The sequence below is a fragment of the Choloepus didactylus genome, chromosome 15 (assembly GCF_015220235.1).
Source record: "Choloepus didactylus isolate mChoDid1 chromosome 15, mChoDid1.pri, whole genome shotgun sequence".
NCBI lineage: Eukaryota > Metazoa > Chordata > Mammalia > Pilosa > Megalonychidae > Choloepus > Choloepus didactylus.
In genome coordinates, this window is record NC_051321.1 from 69,786,819 (window position 1) to 69,811,279 (window position 24,461).

The following is a 24,461-nucleotide window of genomic DNA, read 5'->3' on the forward strand; positions in this document are numbered from 1 at the left end:
CAATATTATCTACAATTAGAGTTATGTCAAGACCTATTATTTATTTTCTGCTACTTCTCAGGTATTCAGAGTTCATGTTCTTAGTTGATTCACATTCCTATTACTTCCACATACCAGGCTTATTTGTGTCTTTTCTTCCTTCACATGTGCCTCTCCTGAGATTAGAGATTTAAAAATAAGTGTATTTTTTCTCCACATAATTTAATTTTATTCTTTGTAAATTATCACCCAACAACTCATGGAAACTCTGAAACTTTTTAAAAGAGCAGTGGAAGAAGTGTGAACTTCATTTACCTTAAATACCTTTGAAAAAATGTATATACAATTTAAATAAAACCTTATATTTGGTGCAGAACTTTACAGTTAATAAAGCTTATTTATATCCATTCTTATTGTATTCTGACAATACTCCTGTACAAAGATATTATTTACCCTCTTTACAGAGGAGGAAATTGAGAATCAGTGTGCTTAAATCATTTGTCTGAGGTAAACTGAAACCAAAACCTTATTCATCTGATTCTAAATCCAGTGCTCTCTTTACTATTCCGTTCTACCTTTGGAAACATTAACCTCTTAAAACTATTCCTCTAAGCCTTTAGAAGTTCTAGAATTGATAGTCACAGCAGCATATCTACAAATGGATGAGTATCTCATTTTAGGCTGTGAGGCTATGGTTAAGTCCAGGTAACACTGCATCATGTGATTCGGAACTTAACTTCTCTTCTTCCCATCGTATTTCTTACTGAGCCATGCTTACCCACATGCTCAATGCACACAGGCCTAGGCCTAGCCCAACAAAACCCAGATTTCTATACATCAAACCACTGAACTAGCTCACTGTTGCAAGAGAATTTTAAGTAGTTCTTTTGGCTTCACTTCATCTGACTTGTCAAATTATCACTTTTTCTCTTCCTTTGTATCCAAGTCAAAGGTCTTCTCCCTGGGTTTCAGTTAATAGAAAATAAAGCTTATTTAACTAATTAAAAATGCAAATTGGTCCCCAGGGAAAAATATCAAATGAATTTTGAGTTAATACAGAGAAGATTTTTAGAAAGGGAGCTTTCCTTTAAGAGATATCATCAAGGTATTTGGTGGTAAAATGGCAGAGTAGTTGAATGTTTAGAAATAGAATGTTAGAATTAAATTAGGAAATTTAATATATGCAATGATTTCAGCAAAAGATTTTGATACAAGGAAAAAACTAAGGTTCCTAACTTATACCTTATACAAAAACAAATTTCACATGTATCAAAAATTTAAATGTAATAAATATGGAAAATTTCTTTCTTTTTTAAATAATCTGGGAGTGAGGAATCCTTTCGAACCAAAACACTAAATCTATAAGTCATATAAGAAATTCTTATAAATCACTACATGAAATGAAATTTCTGCATAGAAAAAAATTCAAAGTCAAAAGACAAATGACAAACTGGAAAAAATATTTGCATTTTATACACAAAGAGAAAATTTCCTTAATGTGTAAATCAATAAGAAAAAGACTAAGGAAAAAACAAAGGACCTGAATAGTCAGTACACATAAAAATAAAATGGTTTTTAAATATACAAAGTGAAATATATCCTTATTCATAGATGCAAATTAGAACTCTAATGAGATACCATTTTATCTGTGAGATTGGCAGAGAACAAAAGATCAAGAAGTTTGATAATTCCCTGAGTGGGTAAACAGGCATATTTTTTCACCACTGGTGAATTATCTAACCTCTTTAGAGGGAAACTGGGCAACACCTGTCAAATTGAAATGCATCTATCCTTTGACTGAATAATTCTATTTGTAGGAATTTATCCTACAGATACAATCACATATGTAGCCAAAGAACTATGTACAAGGATGTTAATTGTACTATTGATTATAATAGCAAAAGATTGGTTCATCAATAAGAGGCTAATTAGCTATATTATGGTATATCTATTCAATGAAATATTCTGCAGCTATTTTTTTAGAGTCAGATTTATATGTATTGATAGGGATCCTTAAATAAAAAAATAAGATGCAGTACAATGTAGCATCCAACTGCTTTTCTAGAATGAGGCATAATGTTTGCTTCTGTGGATGGGAACTGAAGGACAGAGAGGTAGGAGACTTATTTTTCACTACATATCCTTCAGTACAATTTGAATTTTGTTATATTACTGTGTTATCTACACTAAAAAGAAACACAAATTTAAAAACAACTAATACTACTCATCCTATTCCCCTACCTAATGTTAGGCCAGTTCTTCCTTGGGAAAGGAGAGGAGAAAATTATTTGTGGCTCTTGTGGCCCTGCTAAGCCTCTTAGCACCTTTCTTTCCTGCCTATAGTTTGTGTTTTAGTTTCCAAGGCTGCTCAAAGCAAATACCATTAAATGGGTTGGGTAAAACAATGGAAATTTATTCACTCACGGTTCTGAGGCTGGAAAAATGTCCAAATCAAGACATGATGAAGGCGATGCTTTCTTCCCTAAGACCATCTGCTGGTGATCCTTGGCCCCTTTATCATATGACAATGCACATGGTGGTGTTTGCTGATATCTCCCATCTCTTCCAGTTTTCACTGATTTCAGTTTCTTGCTTCCATGGCTTGCTTTTTCTGTCTGCGTTTCATACTCTTATAAAGGACTCCAGTAATAGGAATGAAAACCCATCCTGATTGAGGTGGGACACACCTTCACTGAAGTAACCTCATCGAAAGGACCTACTTATAGTGCCTACAGGAATGGATTAAATTTAAGAACATGTTTTTCTGGAGTACATAGAGCTTCAAACCCCCACAGTTTTCTATTTAATTTTTGAGCTCTCTGCTGTCCTAGGGACAACTATCACTATAGAGACCTAAAGGTATTTCCCTCTACCGCAAGCCACTTCCAGAAATTGCTTTGTTCTAGTTTACATTATCCAGGGTTGAGGACATCTATTAGCTGGATTTTTTTCCCAGAACCTGGGGGCTATTGGCACTCCTTGTCAAAGCAGCAGAGATAGGCTTGGCTAACTGGGAGCATCTGGGTTATAGATGTAAGGGTCTGGGGTTTGGAGATGGTGTGTAAAGAGAGAAATGCAGAGTCTCCTCTGTTGAGAACTCCCTAGTTCACAAGGCAGCTTCACACATGTGGCATACATACTGGGCAAGGGGGAGGAGAGGGGCACAAATCACATGCCTGAGAAGCACAAAGAAAAGTCATGGGCACTCAGTGAAGAATAATCATGAAGTCTTTCCCTCTTGCTTCTGTTTCAGGGAAGAGGGGTTTCATGGAAAGAAATCTGAAGTGGCTCCAGAGAAACAGAAATTAGGGTACCCTCCCATTGCTCCATTTAACTGCATGAAAGAAGATGTTCTTGCTTATGTGTTTGACAATGTGTGGAGCAAGGTCCTGGGCTGTATGGAGGAGTTGATACGTAGTCACTGGGAGGGCTTTGCTTCTGGTAAGGATCTTTGTGAAGACAATGCAAAAAATAATTTTTCATGATTTTCAAACTCTAACCAGTCTATTAGATTATATGCTTCCTTAGTACAAAAGGTAGGAGTGATTCATCTTTTATCTTTCCCACAGAAATGAGCAGATATTTAGTAAATATTTGAGAAAGAAAGGATAACAAAACCTAGTCTATGGTGGTTAGGAAGACTTTGTGTTTTCTCTTGAATAGGGTGATTTGTGAGGAAAAACCATGTGCAAGTGGCAAATAACGTTTTTTAAACTGCTTTGTTGAGGTATAGCTGACAATATAAACTACAGATAATTAAAGTGTACAATTTGTTAAGTTTTGACATATGTATACATCCTTGAAACCATCACTACAATCAACATAGTGATTATATCCATCACCCCCAAAAGTTTCCTCATGCGTCTTCCTAACCCCTCCCTTCTGCCCCAAATCCATATCCCCAAGTTACCATTGATCTGCTTTCTGTCACTATAGATTAGCTTGTATCTTATAGAGTTTCATGTAAATGCACTCATACAATATGTACACATTTTTATCTCGCTTTTTACTCAGCATAAGGATTTTGAGATTCATCCATGTCATTGTGTATAACAATAGTTAATTCCTTTTTATTGCTGAGTTGTATTCGATTGTATGATGTACCACAATTTGTCTATTCATTCATCTATTGATAGACATTTGGATTGTTTCCAGTTTGGGGCTATTACATATAAAGCTGTCATGAATACTAGTGTAGAGGAAATTTTGGACACATTTCCTTTCCTTTTGGGCAAATATCTATTGGCTGGATCATATGATTAGTATATTTAACTTTTTAAGAATTGCTTTTTTTTTTTAGTTTTTTTTTTTTTTTTATTAAATTCAGTTTTATTGAAATACATTCACATACCATACAATCATCCATGGTACACAATCCACTGTCCACAGTATAACATAGTTATGCGTTCATCACCACAATCTATCTCTGAACATTTTCCTTACATCAGAAAGAACCAAGGAATTGCTTTTTAAAAAAATTGTTTTCAACACTACATAACAAATCAGACCTTCTAAGATTATATTGGTTTTCTATTGCTGTTTAATAAATTATCACAAATTTAGTGGCTTAAAACACAAATTTATTATCTCATAGGCACAACTTAACTGATTCTCTTAGGGTCTCAGAAGTCTGCGATCCAGGTGTTGGCCAGGGCTCAGTTTCCATGTGGAGGCTTGACTAGAGGAAAAACCATATCCATTAGCGTTCATGCCTCATTCCCTCATCCCCACCTCTACCACCACCCTCCTGCAGCCGTAGACAACCACTTATCAACTTTCTGTCTATAAACTTGCCAGTTTGGACATTTTACATAAATGAAATTGCATAATATGTGGCCTTTTGCATCTGGCTTCTTTCACTTAGCGTAATGTTTTCATGGTTCATCTATGTTGTAGCATGCATCAGAACTTCATTCCTTTCTATGGATGAATAATATTCCATTGTATGGATTTATGACATTTTATTTATCCATTAGATCACTGATGGACATTTGACTTGTTTCTACCTTTGGGCTAATATTAATAATGCTGCTATAAACACTCATGCACAAGTTTCTGTGTGGATATACATTTTCATTTCTTCTGAGTATATACTTAGGAGTGGAATTGGTGGGTTACGGGGGAATTCTATGTTTAACTCTTTGAGGAACTGCCAAACTGCCATAGCAGCTGCACCATTTTACATTTCCACCAACAATGGACAAGGGTTCCTATTTCTCCTCATCCTCACCAACACTTGTTATTTTCATTTTAAAAATAGTAGCTATTATAGTGAGTGTGAAGTGGTTTTGATTTGCATTCCCCTAATGGCTAATGATATTGAGCATCTTCTCATGTGCTTATTGGCCATTTGTTTTATCTTCTTTGGAGAAATGTCTGCTCAAGTCCATTTAAATATAGAAATGTCTACTCAAGTCCTTTGCCTGTTTTTAAATTGGATTGTTCATCTTTTTGTTGTTGAGTTATATAGTTCTTTACATATTCTAGATATTAAACCCTTATCAGGAATATGGTTTCCAAATACTTTCTCCCATTCTTTTGGTTGTCTTTTCACTTCCTTGATAATGTCCTTTGATACACAAAAGTTTTTAATTTTGCTTAAATCCAATTTATCAGTTTTTTTTCCTTTTCTTACTCATTTTCTTACTGTTTTTAAGTTGCCATTTTCTTAATCCAGCATTCTCTTAGTTGTCATAACCTTTGACTGTTTTCCAGAGTTCTGAGAGGGTTGGTTTTGTCAGTTTCTGCTTTTTTTCCCCAGTGTTTGAGTAAGGGAATGGGATTTTGAAGCCTCTTATTTCACCATCTTGCTAACATCACTTGCCATCCTCATTTTTAACCCTAATGTGCTAATGGGAAAACAAGCTTCACTGGACATTTCTGTCAAGACAAAATTGAAAAGTCAAACCTCCTCCAAGTGTTAGAAGACTAGTAAACCATAGGATGATGATGGAAGTAATTTAGAAACAATGAAGACCAAATGAGTTCATATTGGTTCCACTCAGAAGCATAATTCCTCATCTTGAGTTGTTTTGTAGCCATAATTGATGGTGAGAAGTGCTAAAATCACAGTGTGTTTCAGAAATGGTAAAATCCATTATTTTGCAATTTGAACAATGATGTACATCATTTCTTCCTGTGCACATCCATGTGCAAGAGTTTTCTGTAGCGTATGTGCCCAGGAGTAGACTTACTGAGTCATAGGGAATATGTATCTTCAACTTTATTAGATAACACCAGTTTGTCCAGTGATTGTACCAGTTTATACGCCCACTAAGCAGCACATGAGTCCCTCTGCCCCGTCTTATTAGTACTTATTATTGGACAATTTTAAATTTTTTGTCAGTGTGTCAGAGAGTATTTCACTGTGGTTTTGCTTCTCCATTTTTATTAAGGAATAATTTACATAGAGTTAATTTCACCCTTTCTAGTGTAAAGTTATTATTTTCCATCTATTCCTCTAGACAGAATTCAGGATAATTTCTTCAGATCTTTTTCTTCTATTTCACTAATTTGCTTCAGCAGGACCTAATCTGGTATTAAATCCTCTGCTAAGCTTTTGTTTAGTTCTTTTGTGTAATTTTAATTTGTTCTTTTTCAGATCTACCTGGTTTTTATGTCTTGCTTTTTATCCTTTTCTTTTGCTTCTTTTGTTTTACATTTTGTGTCTGATAATTGCAATTTCTAAAGTCTTTATTGATCTGATTATGTTGTTTTGTTTATTTTCTTAAGATGATTTGTTTCCTCGTGGATCTTGTGATATTTGACTGTGGGTTCTAATCTTGAAATTTACCTGTGGGAACTGAGTTCTGGATTGAAGATCTGAAGGTTTTCCTAGAGCTGCACTGTCCAATATAGTACCCACTGGCCACATGTGGCTATTTAAAATAAAATTAATTAAAGTTAAATTTAAAATTCAGTTCCTCAGTCACATTAGCCATATGAGAAGTGTTTCAGAGCCATATGTGGCTAGTGGTTACCACATTAGACAGGACAGATGAAGAACATTTTCATAATCTCCAAATATTCTGCTGGATATTGCTTTTACCAGTAGGCACCACCAGCCTGGGAAGCCTGGGACCACTTCAAATTAAATTCTCAGCTTGAAGAGTTTTTTGAACCATGCAGGTGGTCTTGGGCTGCAAAGATGAGTAAGTCTAATTTGAGAATTCTTAGGAGAGGTTTTTTTTTTTTGTTTTTTTTTTTTTGTTTTTTTTAATAGTACTGTTACTGTGAGTCTGAAGACATCCATAGATAATAGAATCTGTTCCTCTGCTCAGATGATGAGAGTAATGTGACAATCACCAGACCGGATTCAGGAAGCTCCTGTATGCTGAGTGAACAACAGCCTTTGGTTTTACCTCGAGTGCCACAGTCTAAAGTGCTATCCATCACCTCCAATCCGGTAAGCTGCATAGGGGAATGTCGTGGAGAACCTAGGACTGTTCTTGCAAGAACAAATTTACTCAAAGTTGTTTACCTTAATTGCACTTATGACTTGTTTTCAGTAAAACTGTGTTAAGTTTTTAAATTTAATTTCTGATCCATGTGTTTCATGATAATCCAGTGACTCTTTGCATTGATCAGTTTAATTTGAATTTTAAAAATTAATGGCAAATTAGGGTTGCTATGTAATTCTCCTCAGTCAGCTCTTTTAAAGAGACATCTTTAAGCTGTGCAATCTGTAGCCAACTATTTAGTCAGCATAAGTCTGTTTTGGGAAAAATGGAGGATATTTTATGAAAAAAGGGACTAATCTCAGATTTTCTATGGCCTTAACATTTTGTTCTTTGAATTTCTCCTTCTCTTTTACTCCTTCCTTCTATGTGACTGGGAAGCTATCATGTAGGGACTGGGACTACATAAACCCAGTTTTATTTTGGGGTGGGGGGGTGGGGGAGTGAAATGTGAAAGATATAGTACAGCTGGATTCACAAAAGGTTACTTAAAAATAAAACCTGTAAGGCTCATAACTCATCACATCAGGGGACCAGTGCACTAATGTTCCTTTGGTAGTGATAAAACACTTCTGCAAGTTCAACTGGTCTGGCTGTAGCTTTGATGGCCTAAGTCCTAAATAGTTAACTTAGATGGTTCTAGTTGTTAAGGACCAAAGGAAGGAGAAAGGTTAATACAAAAACTCTAGAAAGAAAGAGGGAGGAAAATACATTCCATGTTAGATGGAGGAGAGAGCTAAAAAGGGTGCTGCCTCTAATGACCTGACAAAGAAAACAAGCAGGGCTCTGGAGTGGAAATGTCAGTCCAAGTAAGATTAAATCCTTCTAACATTAGAACAGATGAGATTAACTCCTTCTAATAATCAATCTTCGGGATATAGGTTACCATTGAGAGCTGTTCTAGGGGTAGTGAAGGAGAAAGTAGTTTGTGCAGAGTGCGCAACAATGTGATGGTGGTGAAAGAGAATATTAAGCTAAAATTTACCCTTATATATTTTTTGCTTTTTCCGCATATTTTATTTGTGACTTTTCTTGTCAGGTTTTCTATTCTAATGTAATAGTAATAGTAATAATAATAATAATAATAATAATAATAAAGGTTCTTGCTCCCCTATGGAAGTGGCTGTTAAATGCTTTAATCTAGGTTGGTCACATTTCTCCCATCTGCTGTCATTAGAGAGGAAAGAAAGGACTCTGACTGTGTCATCTTGACTGTGGACTTGGGTCCCCAGATGTGGCTACTGGTCAAGATGTTAAAGAAGTTAAGGCACAGGAGAAAAATGTATAAATGACCTAAACTGGAAATATTAACTTTGGCAAAGTTGGGAAAACAAGCAGGTATCCTCACCAACCAATAATGAATAACATCTTCTTTTGATATGTAGATGAGTCTCTGTCAAGGAACAAGTAGTCATCAGCCAAATGCAAATGGTCTCTTGGTTCATGGGATGCCTCTACAGCCAAGAAATCTCTCCCTAATGGACAAGCTCCTGTAAGAAAAACAAAATTTTAACAGACTATAGAGTTTTAAGTAGATTGAGAAATAGAGAGAAAGTGAATTCAGTCAATGTGTATGTATGTATGTATGTATGTATGTATGTTCCTACCAAGGAATCAGAGAAACATGGGGAGTAAAACATCTGAGGGGCATAGTCTCCACCCTCAGTGAGCTGATAATATAACTGGAAAGAGAAGATACACACAGGTTAAAAAAAAAAACAATTTAACCATTTTTGTGATTGAGTGCCAAGTGGTACCCAGAGAGAATGCTGTATCAGTCCCAAAGAGGGAGAGGTATTTTGATGGGTAAGTGTAGGTTTGGACTTGCCTTTGAAAGATGGGGGTTTTGGTAAGCAGAGAAGAGCAAGAGGTCACTCTAGGTAGGAGGAGTGGTGTGGGAAAAGGTTTGGAGTTGGGAAAGTACAAAACATTTGGGAGAGAGCAGACTATTTTTGCTATAGTAGGATAGGAGATAAGTCAGAACTTCAATGCTTCTGATCAAAGACCATTGACAGTCTTCTAGAATTAAAATAGGCCATGGTGTGATTAACAGGTAAGAAGAGGCCATGAGACTAAAGAAAGTTGGACCAGATTATGGAGGACCTTTAATGCCAGAGTAAGAATTTCTGGAGATTTAAGGAACAATTGGAGATTTTGAGAAAGGAAGCAAGATCATGTTTTAGATTAATCATTTTTAAAATTTCTGGTAAAATTTATATCCAGTGAAATGCAATATTTTAAGTGTATAACTCAAAGAGTTTGATTATTATTTAAAACCCATGTAACTACTCTAGTCAAGTTGTAGAACATTTCCATAACCCCCAAAACATTCTCTCATGCCCCTACCAGTTGATCTCTACCTCCCATAAGCAACCACTCTTCTGATTTATATTACCATGGATTAGGTGGACTCCTGTGTCTGGCTTCTTTTGCTTAATATGATGTTTTGGGGATCCATCCATGTTGTTGCATGTGTAACAGAGGGGCCACAGTTTGTTTACCCATTCTTCTGTTAATGGACATTTGGGCTGTTTCCAGTTTGGGGCTATTATGAATAAAGGCAATATAAATATTGTTGAACAAGTCTTTTTTGTGGTCTTATTGTTGGTCTTATTGTCTCATTTCTTTAGGTCAATACCCAGAGGTAGAACTGCAGGATCACAGGGTGAGAATATATTTAATTTTATAAGAAATTGCCAATTTTCCAAAGTAGTTACACCATTTCACACTCCCACCAGCAGTGTATGAGTTTTAATTGGGGAGCACATATATTTAAATCAGAATTTGACAGATTTCACAGCAGAACATAGATTGGATTGGAACAGGAGAAACTGAAGGTAGGGAGTCTAATGCAGGGGTTCAAGCATGAGCTGCTAGGGTCAGCACTCAAGTTGTGGCAAATAAGAAAGGAATAAACTATTTTAGGAGATAATGTCAAAGAAAAATATAATTCTATAGAAATAGAGGAATCAAACTCAGCACTGAGATTCCAAGTTTGAGTGAAGTTTGTTTTTAGGGAAAAGATGAATTTGGTTTGGGGGATGTGTTGAATTTACAATGGGCCATTTCATTAAAAATATGGGAGAGGTCAGATTTGGAGGTTGCTATGAGTTACCTGGCTGGAGACAATAATTGAATCCAGAATTCTGAATGAGATGTCCACAAAATGAAGATGAACTTGGGGAAGCTAAAGCCTAAGCCTTTTGTAATTAGAAAGCACTGTTAGGGAGCGTAAAGAAAAGGCACTAGTCAATGAGATACCCATAAGATGAATAGTTAAGGAGGGAGGAAGCCCAGAAAGATCTCTTGTGAATAATGCTCAAATTTTAGCCCTATTCCTTGGTGGGCATTTTCCCTTGAAAAACCTTCCAAACACTGAGGTATGTTTTGTACTAGAGGACACAAAAGTGACCTGAAAGGTTGACAAACTAGTTTAAAGCCACAGGCACAAATGGCCAATAAAAACAAGATGTTCAGGGAGGCGGGGCAAGATGGCAGACTGGTGAGCTGTTTTAGTTACTCCTCCAGGAAAGTAGGTAAAAAGCCAGGAACTGCGTGGACTGGACACCACAGAGCAATCTGTCTTTGGGCATACTTCATACAACACTCATGAAAATGTCGAACTGCTGAGATCAGCGAAATCTGTAAGTTTTTGCGGCCAGGGGACCCGCGCCCCTCCCTGCCAGGCTCAGTCCCGTGGGAGGAGGGGCTGCCAGCTCCGGGAAGGAGAAGGGAGAACTGCAGTGGTAGCCCTTCTCGGAAACTCATTCTACTGATCCATACTCCAACCATAGATAGACTGAGACCAGACACCAGAGAATCTGAGAGCTGCCAGCCCAGCAGAGAGGAGACAGGCATAGAAAAAAAAAAAATAACACGAAAAACTCCAAAATAAAAGCAGAGGATTTTTGGAGTTCTGGTGAACACAGAAAGGGGAAGGGCGGAGCTCAGGCCTTGAGGCGCATATGCAAATCCCAAAGAAAAGCTGATCTCTCTGCCCTGTGGACCTTTCCTTAATGGCCCTGGTTGCTTTGTCTATTAGCATTTCAATAACCCATTAGATATCTGAGGAGGGCCCTTTTTTTTTTTTTTTAATCCTTTTTTCTTTTTCTAAAACAATTACTCTAAGAAGCCCAATACAGAAAGCTTCAAAGAATTGCAATTTGGGCACGTCAAGTCAAGAGCAGAACTAAGAGAGCTCTGAGACAAAAGGCAATAATCCAGTGGCTGAGAAAATTCACTAAACACCACAACTTCCCAAGAAAAGGGGGGTGTCCGCTCACAGCCACCATCCTGGTGGACAGGAAACACTCCTGCCCATCGCCAGCCCCATAGCCCAGAGCTGCCCCAGACAACCCAGTGTGACTGAAGTGCTTCAAATAACAGGCACACACCACAAAACTGGGCGTGGACATTAGCCTTCCCTGCAACCTCAGCTGATTGTCCCAGAGCTGGGAAGGTGGAGCAGTGTGAATTAACAAAGCCCCAATCAGCCATCATTTGAGCAGACTGGGAGCCTCCCTACACAGCCCAGCAGCCCAGAACTGCCCTGGGGGGACGGCACTCACCTGTGACATAGCACAGTCATCCCTCAACAGAGGACCCGGGGTGCACAGCCTGGAAGAGGGGCCCACTTGCAAGTCTCAGGAGCCATACGCCAATACCAAAGACTTGTGGATCAGTGGCAGAGACAAACTGTGGCAGGACTGAACTGAAGGATTAGACTATTGCAGCAGCTTTAAAACTCTAGGATCATCAGGGAGATTTGATTGTTAGGGCCACCCCCCCTCCCCGACTGCCCAGAAACACGCCCCACATACAGGGCAGGCAACACCAACTACACACGCAAGCTTGGTACACCAATTGGGCCCCACAAGACTCACTCCCCCACTCACCACAAAGGCTAAGCAGGGGAGAACTGGCTTGTGGAGAACAGGTGGCTCGTGGACGCCACCTGCTGGTTAGTTAGAGAAAGTGTACTCCACGAAGCTGTAGACCTGATAAATTAGAGATAAGGACTTCAATAGGTCTACAAACCCTAAAAGAACCCTATCAAGTTCAGCAAATGCCACGAGGCCAAAAACAACAGAAAATTATAAAGCATATGAAAAAACCATATGATATGGATAACCCAAGCCCAAACACCCAAATCAAAATACCAGAAGAGACACAGCACCTAGAGCAGCTACTCAAAGAACTAAAGATGAACAATGAGACCATAGTACGGGATATGAAGGAAATCAAGAAGACTCTAGAAGAGCATAAAGAAGACATTGCAAGACTAAATAAAAAAATGGATGATCTTATGGAAATTAAAGAAACTGTTGACCAAATTAAAAAGATTCTGGACACTCATAGTACAAGACTAGAGGAAGTTGAACAACGAATCAGTGACCTGGAAGATGACAGAATGGAAAATGAAAGCATAAAAGAAAGAATGGGGAAAAAAATTGAAAAAAATCGAAATGGACCTCAGGGATATGATAGATAATATGAAACGTCCAAATATAAGACTCATTGGTGTCCCAGAAGGGGAAGAAAAGGGTAAAGGTCTAGGAAGAGTATTCAAAGAAATTGTTGGGGAAAACTTCCCAAATCTTCAAAACAACATAAATACACAAATCATAAATGCTCAGCGAACTCCAAATAGAATAAATCCAAATAAACCCACTCCGAGACATATACTGACCACACTGTCAAACACAGAAGAGAAGGAGCAAGTTCTGAAAGCAGCAAGAGAAAAGCAATTCACCACATACAAAGGAAACAGCATAAGACTAAGTAGTGACTACTCAGCAGCCACCATGGAGGCGAGAAGGCAGTGGCACGATACATTTAAAATTCTGAGTGAGAAAAATTTCCAGCCAAGAATACTTTCTCCAGCAAAGCTCTCCTTCAAATTTGAGGGACAGCTTAAATTTTTCACAGAAAAACAAATGCTGAGAGAATTTGCTAACAAGAGACCTGCCCTACTGGAGATACTCAAGGGAGCCCTACAGACAGAGAAACAAAGACAGGAGAGAGAGACTTGGAGAAAGGTTCAGTACTAAAGAGATTCGGTAAGGGTACAATAAAGGATATTAATAGAGAGAGGGAAAAATATGGCAAACATAAACCAAAGGATAAGATGGCCGATTCAAGAAATGCCTTCACGGTTTTAACGTTGAATGTAAATGGATTAAACTCCCCAATTAAAAGATATAGATTCGCAGAATGGATAAAAAAAAATGAACCATCAATATGTTGCATACAAGAGACTCATCTTAGACACAGGGACACAAAGAAACTGAAAGTGAAAGGATGGAAAAAAATATTTCATGCAAGCTACAGCCAAAAGAAAGCAGGTGTAGCAATATTAATCTCAGATAAAATAGACTTCAAATGCAGGGATGTTTTGAGAGACAAAGAAGGCCACTACATACTAATAAAAGGGGCAATTCAGCAAGAAGAAATAACAATCGTAAATGTCTATGCACCCAATCAGGGTGCCACAAAATACATGAGAGAAATATTGGAAAAACTAAAGGAAGCAATTGATGTTTCCACAATAATTGTGGGAGACTTCAACACATCACTCTCTCCTATAGATAGATCAACCAGACAGAAGACCAATAAGGAAACTGAAAACCTAAACAATCTGATAAATGAATTAGATTTAACAGACATATACAGGACATTACATCCCAAATCACCAGGATACACATACTTTTCTAGTGCTCATGGAACTTTCTCCAGAATAGATCATATGCTGGGACATAAAACAAGCCTCAATAAATTTAAAAAGATTGAAATTATTCAAAGCACATTCTCTGACCACAATGGAATACAATTAGAAGTCAATAACCATCAGAGACTTAGAAAATTCACAAATACCTGGAGGTTAAACAACACACTCCTAAACAATCAGTGGGTTAAAGAAGAAATAGCAAGAGAAATTGCTAAATATATAGAGACGAATGAAAATGAGAACACAACATACCAAAACCTATGGGATGCAGCAAAAGCAGTGCTAAGGGGGAAATTTATAGCACTAAACGCATATATTAAAAAGGAAGAAAGAGCCAAAATCAAAGAACTAATGGATCAACTGAAGAAGCTAGAAAATGAACAGCAAACCAATCCTAAACCAAGTAGAAGAAAAGAAATAACAAGGATTAAAGCAGAAATAAATGACATAGAGAACAAAAAACAATAGAGAGGATAAATATCACCAAAAGTTGGTTCTTTGAGAAGATCAACAAGATTGACAAGCCCCTAGCTAGACTGACAAAATCAAAAAGAGAGAAGACCCATATAAACAAAATAATGAATGAAAAAGGTGACATAACTGCAGATCCTGAAGAAATTAAAAAAATTATAAGAGGATATTATGAACAACCGTATGGCAACAAACTGGATAATGTAGAGGAAATGGACAATTTCCTGGAAACATATGAACAACCTAGGCTGACCAGAGAAGAAACAGAAGACCTCAACCAACCCATCACAAGCAACGAGATCCAATCAGTCATCAAAAATCTTCCCACAAATAAATGCCCAGGGCCAGATGGCTTCACAGGAGAATTCTACCAAACTTTCCAGAAAGAACTGACACCAATCTTACTCAAACTCTTTCAAAACATTGAAGAAAACGGAACACTACCTAACTCATTTTATGAACCTAACATCAATCTAATACCAAAACCAGGCAAAGATGCTACAAAAAAGGAAAACTACTGACCAATCTCCCTAATGAATATAGATGCAAAAATCCTCAACAAAATACTTGCAAATCGAATCCAAAGACACATTAAAAAAATCATACACCATGACCAAGTGGGGTTCATTCCAGGCATGCAAGGATGGTTCAACATAAGAAAAACAATCAATGTATTACAACACATTAAAAACTCGAAAGGGAAAAATCAATTGATCATCTCAATAGATGCTGAAAAAGCATTTGACAAAATCCAACATCCCTTTTTGATAAAAACACTTCAAAAGGTAGGAATTGAAGGAAACTTCCTCAACATGATAAAGAGCATATATGAAAAACCCACAGCCAGCATAGTACTCAATGGTGAGAGACTGAAAGCCTTCCCTCTAAGATCAGGAACAAGACAAGGATGCCCACTGTCACCACTGTTATTCAACATTGTGCTGGAAGTGCTAGCCAGGTCAATCCGGCAAGACAAAGAAATAAAGGCATCCAAATTGGAAAAGAAGAAGTAAAACTGTCATTGTTTGCAGATGATATGATCTTATATCTAGAAAACCCTGAGAAATCGACGATACACCTACTAGAGCTAATAAACAAATTTAGCAAAGTAGCGGGATACAAGATTAATGCACATAAGTCAGTAATGTTTCTATATGCTAGAAATGAACAAACTGAAGAGACACTCAAGAAAAAGATACCATTTTCAATAGCAACTAAAAAAATCAAGTACCGAGGAATAAACTTAACCAAAGATGTAAAAGACCTATACAAAGAAAACTACATAACTCTACTAAAAGAAATAGAAGGGGACCTTAAAAGATGGAAAAATATTCCATGTTCATGGATAGGAAGGCTAAATGTCATTAAGATGTCAATTCTACCCAAACTCATCTACAGATTCAATGCAATCCCAAGCAAAATTCCAACAACCTACTTTGCAGACTTGGAAAAGCTAGTTATCAAATTTATTTGGAAAGGGAAGATGCCTCGAATTGCCAAAGACACTCTAAAAAAGAAAAACGAAGTCGGAGGACTTACACTCCCTGACTTTGAAGCTTATTATAAAGCCACAGTTTGCAAAACAGCATGGTACTGGCACAAAGACAGACATATAGATCAATGGAATCGAATTGAGAATTCAGAGATAGACCCTCAGATCTATGGCCGACTGATCTTTGATAAGACCCCCAAAGTCACTGAACTGAGTCATAATGGTCTTTTCAACAAATGGGGCTGGGAGAGTTGGATATCCATATCCAAAAGAATGAAAGAGGACCCCTACCTCACCCCCTACACAAAAATTAACTCAAAATGGACCAAAGATCTCAATATAAAAGAAAGTACCATAAAACTCCTAGAAGATAATGTAGGAAAACATCTTCAAGACCTTGTATTAGGCGGCCACTTTCTAGACTTTACACCCAAAGCACAAGCAACAAAAGAGAAAATAGATAAATGGGAACTCCTCAAGCTTAGAAGTTTCTGCACCTCAAAGGAGTTTCTCAAAAAGGTAAAGAGGCAGCCAACTCAATGGGAAAAAATTTTTGGAAACCATGTATCTGACAAAAGACTGATATCTTGCATATACAAAGAAATCCTACAACTCAATGACAATAGTACAGACAACCCAATTATAAAATGGGCAAAAGATATGAAAAGACAGTTCTCTGAAGAGGAAATACAAATGGCCAAGAAACACATGAAAAAATGTTCAGCTTCACTAGCTATTAGAGAGATGCAAATTAAGACCACAATGAGATACCATCTAACACCGGTTAGAATGGCTGCCATTAAACAAACAGGAAACTACAAATGCTGGAGGGGATGTGGAGAAATTGGAACTCTTATTCATTGTTGGTGGGACTGTATAATGGTTCAGCCACTCTGTAAGTCAGTCTGGCAGTTCCTTAGAAAACTAGATATAGAGCTACCATTCGATCCAGCGATTGCACTTCTCGGTATATACCCGGAAGATCGGAAAGCAGTGACACGAACAGATATCTGCACGCCAATGTTCATAGCAGCATTATTCACAATTGCCAAGAGATGGAAACAACCCAAATGTCCTTCAACAGATGAGTGGATAAATAAAATGTGGTATATACACACGATGGAATACTACGCGGCAGTAAGAAGGAACGATCTGGTGAAACATACGACAACATGGATGAACCTTGAAGACATAATGCTGAGCGAAATAAGCCAGGCACAAAAAGAGAAATATTATATGCTACCACTAATGTGAACTTTGAAAAATGTAAAACAAATGGTTTATAATGTAGAATGTAGGGGAACTAGCAGCAGAGAGCAATTAAGGAAGGGGGAACAATAATCCAAGAAGAACAGATAAGCTATTTAACGTTCTGGGGATGCCCAGAAATGACTATGGTCTGTTAATTTCTGATGGATATAGTAGGAACAAGTTCACAGAAATGTTGCTATATTATGTAACCTTCTTGGGGTAAAGTAGGAACATGTTGGAAGTTAAGCAGTTATCTTAGGTTAGTTGTCTTTTTCTTACTCCCTTGTTATGGTCTCTTTGAAATGTTCTTTTATTGTATGTTTGTTTTCTTTTTAACTTTTTTTTTTCATACAGTTGATTTAAAAAAGAAGGGAAAGTTAAAAAAAAAAAAAAAGAAAAGAAAAACAAGGAAAAAAAAAAAAAGATGTAGTGCCCCCTTGAGGAGCCTGTGGAGAATGCAGGGGTATTCGCCTACCCCACCTCCATGGTTGCTAACATGACCACAGACATAGGGGACTGGTGGTTTGATGGGTTCAGCCCTCTACCATAAGTTTTACCCTTGGGAAGACGGTTGCTGCAAAGGAGAGGCTAGGCCTCCCTATATTTGTGCCTAAGAGTCTCCTCCTGAATGCCTCTTTGTTGCTCAGATGTGGCCCTCTCTCTCTGGCTAAGCCAACTTGAAAGGTGAAATCACTGCCCTCCCCCCTACGTGGGATCAGACACCCAGGGGAGTGAATCTCCCTGGCAACGTGGAATATGACTCCCGGGGAGGAATGTAGACCCGGCATCGTGGGACGGAGAACATCTTCTTGACCAAAAGGGGGATGTGAAAGGAAATGAAATAAGCTTCAGTGGCAGAGAGATTCCAAAACGAGCCGAGAGATCACTTTGGTGGGCACTCTTACGCACACTTTAGACAACCCTTTTTAGGTTCTAAGGAATTGGGGTAGCTGGTGGTGGATACCTGAAACTATCAAACTACAACCCAGAACCCATGAATCTCGAAGACAGTTGTATAAAAATGTAGCTTATGAGGGGTGACAATGGGATTGGGAAAGCCATAAGGACCAAACTCCACTTTGTCTAGTTTATGGATGGATGTGTAGAAAAGTAGGGGAAGGAAACAAACAGACAAAGGTACCCAGTGTTCTTTTTTACTTCAATTGCTCTTTTTCACTCTAATTATTATTCTTGTTATTTTTGTGTGTGTGCTAATGAAGGTGTCAGGGATTGATTTAGGTGATGAATGTACAACTATATAATGGTACTGTAAACAATCGAAAGTACAATTTGTTTTGTATGACTGCGTGGTATGTGAATATATCTCAATAAAATGATGATTAAAAAAAAAAATAGAGGCAGTATAGAAAACCCCAATGAGAAGATAATTTACATTCTTTCACATTTTTCAATTGTCTCAGTCAGTGGAATAAATTTAAGACGTAGGAATAATATTCTGAGATATATAAGTAGGAAGATGCCAGTTTAAAGATAATATTCTCAATATTTAAGTGGAATTTCATTAGATTTCTCAGTGTCCCTCCCTATTTCATCAGTGCTCCACTGCTCACAATTACTTATATTAACAACTAAATGCAAATAGTTAGGTTATGCTATAGTCAGAAGAGAATGAATCTTAAAGCCAACCATTAAATTATGTGTGGAAGTATACTGACATGAAAAAGATGTTCACAAGATATTAAATGAAATAAACAGAACAAAGTATTTTTATAACCAAAAAAAAAAAAAAAAAAAAATCAGTGGTCTACTTAAGGAGTTATCCAGTTTGTGGACCAGTTCTTCAAGATTTAGTTAAATAAAGGTTAACAGAGTAATTAACTGCTCAGTGCCAGATCAGCACGTTTACCAGTATTTACTTATCCTCTGACAAAAGAAGAAAGGGTTTTAAATATTCTTTGCACTAAACTTAGAGTGTTAGGGGTGAAAGGATTTTTAAGGGCATGTGGGTGACCCTAAAGGTTGCAAAATGATGGTCCACGAGCTGGATCTGGCCCGCAGACATCTGACCAGAGCAAAGAGCAATTGCCCTGTTAGGTAGGACATGGATTCTCTAGCTCACTTTTGCTTTTAACATTCACTGTTGCTGTAAGCTAGACATTGAAGATGTTTGCAAAACCATGCCACTCTTCTTGCTAATTTTCTTCTGTTCTTTGGAAAATATACTTATTTGATAAAACATGTCATTTACCTTAACATGCGATGGTTTATTGTTGTTAGTTTTAAATAAATAAACACATACTTTTAAAATTAAAAAAAAAAAAAACAAGATGTTCAATGTCATTAGCCATTAGGGAAATACAAATAAAAAGCACAATGAGATACCATTACACACCCACTATAACAGCTGTTATTTAAAAAAAGGAAAATAACAAGTGTTGGTGAGGATGAGAAGTAGGAACCCTGGCAAATTGTTGGTGGGAATGTAAAATGGTGCAGCTGCTATGGCATACAGTTTGGTAATTCCTTGAAGTGTTCAAGATAGAATCCCCACATAACCCACCAATTCCACTCCTAGGTATATATCCAAAAGAACTGAAAACAGGGGCTTAGATACTTAAACATGAATGTTCATAGCAGCATTATTCACAATGGCCAAATAGTGGAAACAGTCCAAGTGTCCATCAATTGATGAATGGATAAACAAAATGTGGTATATTCATGCAATGGAATACTATTCGGCCATAAAAAGGAATGAAGTTCTGATACATATTACAACATGGATGAACCATGAAAACATTATGCTATGTGAAATAAGCCATACAAAAAGAACAAATACTGTATGAGTCCATTTACATGAAATTTCTTAGGCAAATTCATACAGGCAAAGTAGGTTAGAGGTTACTAGAAGCTGGGGGGAGGAGGGAATGAGGAGTTAGTGCATAACAAATACAGAGGTTCTGTACGGGGGGATTAAAAAGTTTTGGTAATGGATGGTGGTGATGGTTACACAACATTGTGAATATAACACCAATTAATTGGTAAATTTTGTTATAGTTTAAAATAAAATTTAAAATAACATGAATCTGTAGTGCAGCATTTAAATTACTAAACTGTTCAGGCGTGGCATTTTATTTATCAAAGGATTAACAGGAAAGGGTAACCTCTGTATTTCAGTTGTTCCTGTAAATGGGGATCTATTTTTGGCTCCACTATCCTGGCAACATAAGGGTCTGGACACTTTGCCTGTTTCCAGATTCCCAAGGAACACAGACCAGAGCCCCTATCCTGCAGGCTTCAATTAGTTCAGCACTTTAATGTCTACAGGGGGAGCCACGCTAGCACAACTACTCCCAAGCAGCAATATTTGCCTTTCAACGAAATCTTTTTAGTGATACTCCGTCAGCACAAAGGAATGCCTCAAATATGGTAAGAAATCTTAGTTCCTGTGGTAAACTTTCGGGAGACATTTTGGAGAAGATACCCTTCAGGTTAGACTACACTGATGAATGAAGAACTGGCTGTGATGGCAGGTGAATAATGGGGTTGTTTTCCCAAATATCAATTTCAATAAATAAGTTACTTTTATAATTGAAATAATGCCTACTTTTAAGAAACGATTCTTCTGCCTAAGCTAGATTTCCTTCTGGAGAATAGATTCTTAGTGAAAAGTTTTTCTTTTAATTTTTTCTCCCTTGAATGTACTTTACAGTTCAAAGTTTTTTACCCTGTAAGACATGTTTCCCTGTACATAGTGATCTTTATAACATTGTGGTTTTCTTTTTTGGCCACCAGAGATCTTGATGACAAACTACTTATGAGGCCTGGGTCCAGTACCTTCCTTTCAACCCAAAATTGGCAAAATCGAGCCCTGGAGCTTAGTACATCATCTCTGTCATATACAGTGCAGTCTGCCAGGAGACGAAACCCTCCACCACGTACCCTTCATCCCATCAGCACAAGCCATTCACATGCAGGAACACCAAGACCTGTGGAAGAAATCTTCAGAGGAACCCGAGTGTAGGTTTCAAAAGCATAACTTCTGGAAACTGTGGTAAAACTAATGAAGGGAAATTTTACATAGACAATTCAATTATAAAAAAAATCTATGCCTGGAAACTAATCATTAAATATTCATATGATGCTTTGTACATTGCTTTGAATCCAATAGACAAAAAATTTCTTTAGAATTTAATACAGATATTGGATCTTGCCACTGATTAAGTTAAAGATTTACATTTCTTCAAATAAAATGTTGACTGGAGTACTACCGACTACCACCCAAATATTTTGGTTTACCAACGGAATATAGAATATATGTATTTTAGTAAACATTTTGCTTAGTGGGAACATGTTGAATGAAATTCATTCCAGAATTTTAGTAAATTCTCCAATGTTTTTCTGTAACTTTGGGATCTGCTTATTCCACTGACAATGCAAACCTTATAAACCTCAGATAAGTAGTTGCTTACATACCAGGAAAAATATCCCTTAGCACTTGTAGGAAACACCACAAAAATATGCTCTTCCCTTTCCCCACCTTTCATTCATTGTGCAAAAAATACCTAGAAGCCAACTCTTTAAATAAAATTCTTTAGTTTTTGATTCACAAAACATCTTAGGATTGTTGATTTCTAGGACTCTGCTCAAAGCTATAAGATAGCAAAACCACAACTGTGTTTTGAATTCAGTTTCTAAGTTAAATATGTGTTATTATACTTCTCTCCCATGTTATTTCTTGATTTTGATTTTCCAATTTTGTAATAATTTATCCCAAGGATCACCAAAAAGGACATCAAAAGCCACCAGAAATGTGAGCCCACTAGTGTTCTTCTCTGCTTACTACTTTACATTGATATAGATAGATCCATTATCCATCCATTTGGGGATGAGTGGTCCTGATGTATATAGTTAATCTCTCACCCCCCCTCTAACAGTACCTTTTTCAAAGTTTAAAAATAAGTTGATTTGTTACTTCTAGGGCATGAAAGAGTTCTAATCAGTTTGCTTGTGTTAACTTTATGCTTTTGTATCTCACTCGCTGGTGGGATCTGCAGCCCAGTGGCAGCCTCTTCCTCACCAATGCCCCTGAGTCGAAATAATCTGCTGCCACCTATTGGCACCGCAGAGGTGGAACACCTGGGCACTGTGGGGTCACAAAGGCAAACGGTATGTCTCTTTCCATTGTCTTTCCTGTGTTTCCTATAAAACCCCATGGGACCTGAAAGTATCAAACTACAACCCAGAATCCATGAATCTTGAAGACAATTGCATAAAAATGTAGCTTATGAGGGGTGACAATGTGATGGGGAAAGCCATATGGACCACACTCCCCTTTGTCTAGTTTACGGATGGAGGAGTAGAAAAATGGGGGAAGGAAACAAACAAACAAAGGCACCCAGTGTTCTTTTCTTTTACTTTAATTGCCCTTTTTCACTTTAATTATTATTCTTGTTAATTTTATGTGTGTGGTAATGAAGGTGTCAGGGATTGATTTTGGGGATAAATGCACAACTACGTAATGGTACTGTGAACAATCAAATGTACCATTTGTTTTGTATGACTGCATGGTATGTGAATATATCTCAATAAAATGAATTAACAAAACAAAACAAAAAAAACCCATGGGCAGTAATTCTGTGGGATAAGCCCTCTGGCCTTAAAATCTGTCCAAATTATAAAGTGGGCTCTAATTTATGACAATGGAATTAAGAGCTGCTTGGTCTGCAGTTACCATACCTGCCAGGGTTGATACAGGGAATGCATTGCTCCTGCTACAAATAGTTAACTGTTTCTATAACTTTTGTTTCTTCTGAAGAAACCCCATGGCGATTCCAGTCGGGCTTGGAGCGCAGTGGTGGACGAACCTAAGCATCAGCAGCCCCAGGAGAGGCTCCTTTTACCAGACTTTTTCTCCAGGCCCAACACAACTCAGTCATTTTTGGTAGAGACATACTTCTGTGGTCTTGATAGTTGTGGAAAGAAATGGGCAAAACAAACAAAAATAGTATTTTATATAGGGCTTAGTTAGCCCCAAAGTAAAAGTTGAGGTTCTAATGATAAAAACAGTGTTGTAAGTACATTTTGTTGGCATTCTAACTGGTCCTTCTGCTCACTAAAGCACTGGGAATTCTTTTGTTGGTAAAATGCCTTGGATATAAATTATAAACAATTTAAAGTTTGGGTATCTACTTCTAAGCATAAGCATACACACACACAGTTACACTCCAGTGCATATCAGATCAGCACTTCATCCTCCAACCCTGCTTGCGGTTATACCAAAAGTGGTATCAAATTATGATTTGGACTGGTACATGGGTGAATTAGGACTTCCATTTTTTTCACTGGTGTTTGAAATGCTGGTGTTACCTTAGTATTTACCGTGCATTTACTAGCCCTTTCACTTTTAAGCAAGTAATAGAAAAAACCTGGTTGGAAGACCAGGCACTCTGCCTACCTCATCTGCTTTGTGGCAGCACAGCTTGTAGAGCTGGGGAAACGACTGGGGCCACACTACTGGGGCCAGACTTAGCACCTGGGAATCAGGGCCCTGGCCCATATCAGTTTTCAGATGGTAGTATTTGCAGCTCACTGACCCTAACACATGACTCTTGAACCATGCCAGCCTAAAGCACTTTACAATCTTTCTTCACTCAAAATAAGGGAAATAGGCAAATAGGAAAATGTGAGCTTTTCTGATTATTCAGTGTGAACCCCATAAAGTTTAAGAACTGCTATTGAGTTTATCTTTTCATGATTTGATTCAGGACATCTGTTAGGCAGTGTTTCATGAGTATATTCTATAGGCTACCTTCTTTTTATACCCAAAATTTAAATTTTGGTTGCCTGAGGAATGAAACTGAACACATGCAAACACTCCAAAGTTTCCTCTTTTTTGAATGTCTATAAGAGTAACAAAAGTCAACTGTACTTACTTTAGCCCTTTCTCTCCCAATTTGCTGTCATAAAAAGAGATAATCGAAGTAATCAATGATCAATATAATCCAAGTCCTGGATCTGGCACTGCCAGACTAGCACTCTGCTTCTTTGTGTTCTCATCTAGAATAGGGGTCAGCAAACTACAGTTCAGAGGCCATTTGCCTGCTGCCTATTTCTGTAAATGCTT

General features: G+C 37.5%; 1 protein-coding gene across 5 annotated transcripts in view; it reads left to right on the forward strand.

Moving 5' to 3' along the window:
- The window catches only part of FAM149B1 (family with sequence similarity 149 member B1), an 84,873-nt gene that overhangs the window by 44,430 nt on the left and 15,982 nt on the right, over window positions 1-24,461 (forward strand). For 4 of the 5 annotated variants that reach the window (XM_037803944.1, XM_037803945.1, XM_037803947.1 and 1 more), the window contains 6 exons: window positions 3,233-3,420; window positions 7,260-7,384; window positions 8,822-8,928; window positions 21,131-21,355; window positions 22,393-22,504; window positions 23,154-23,279. In XM_037803944.1, coding sequence (XP_037659872.1) covers window positions 3,233-3,420; window positions 7,260-7,384; window positions 8,822-8,928; window positions 21,131-21,355; window positions 22,393-22,504; window positions 23,154-23,279 — 883 coding nt within the window. The remainder of the gene's footprint in view (window positions 1-3,232; window positions 3,421-7,259; window positions 7,385-8,821; window positions 8,929-21,130; window positions 21,356-22,392; window positions 22,505-23,153; window positions 23,280-24,461) is intronic. The other variant, XM_037803946.1, reaches the window with a different exon arrangement.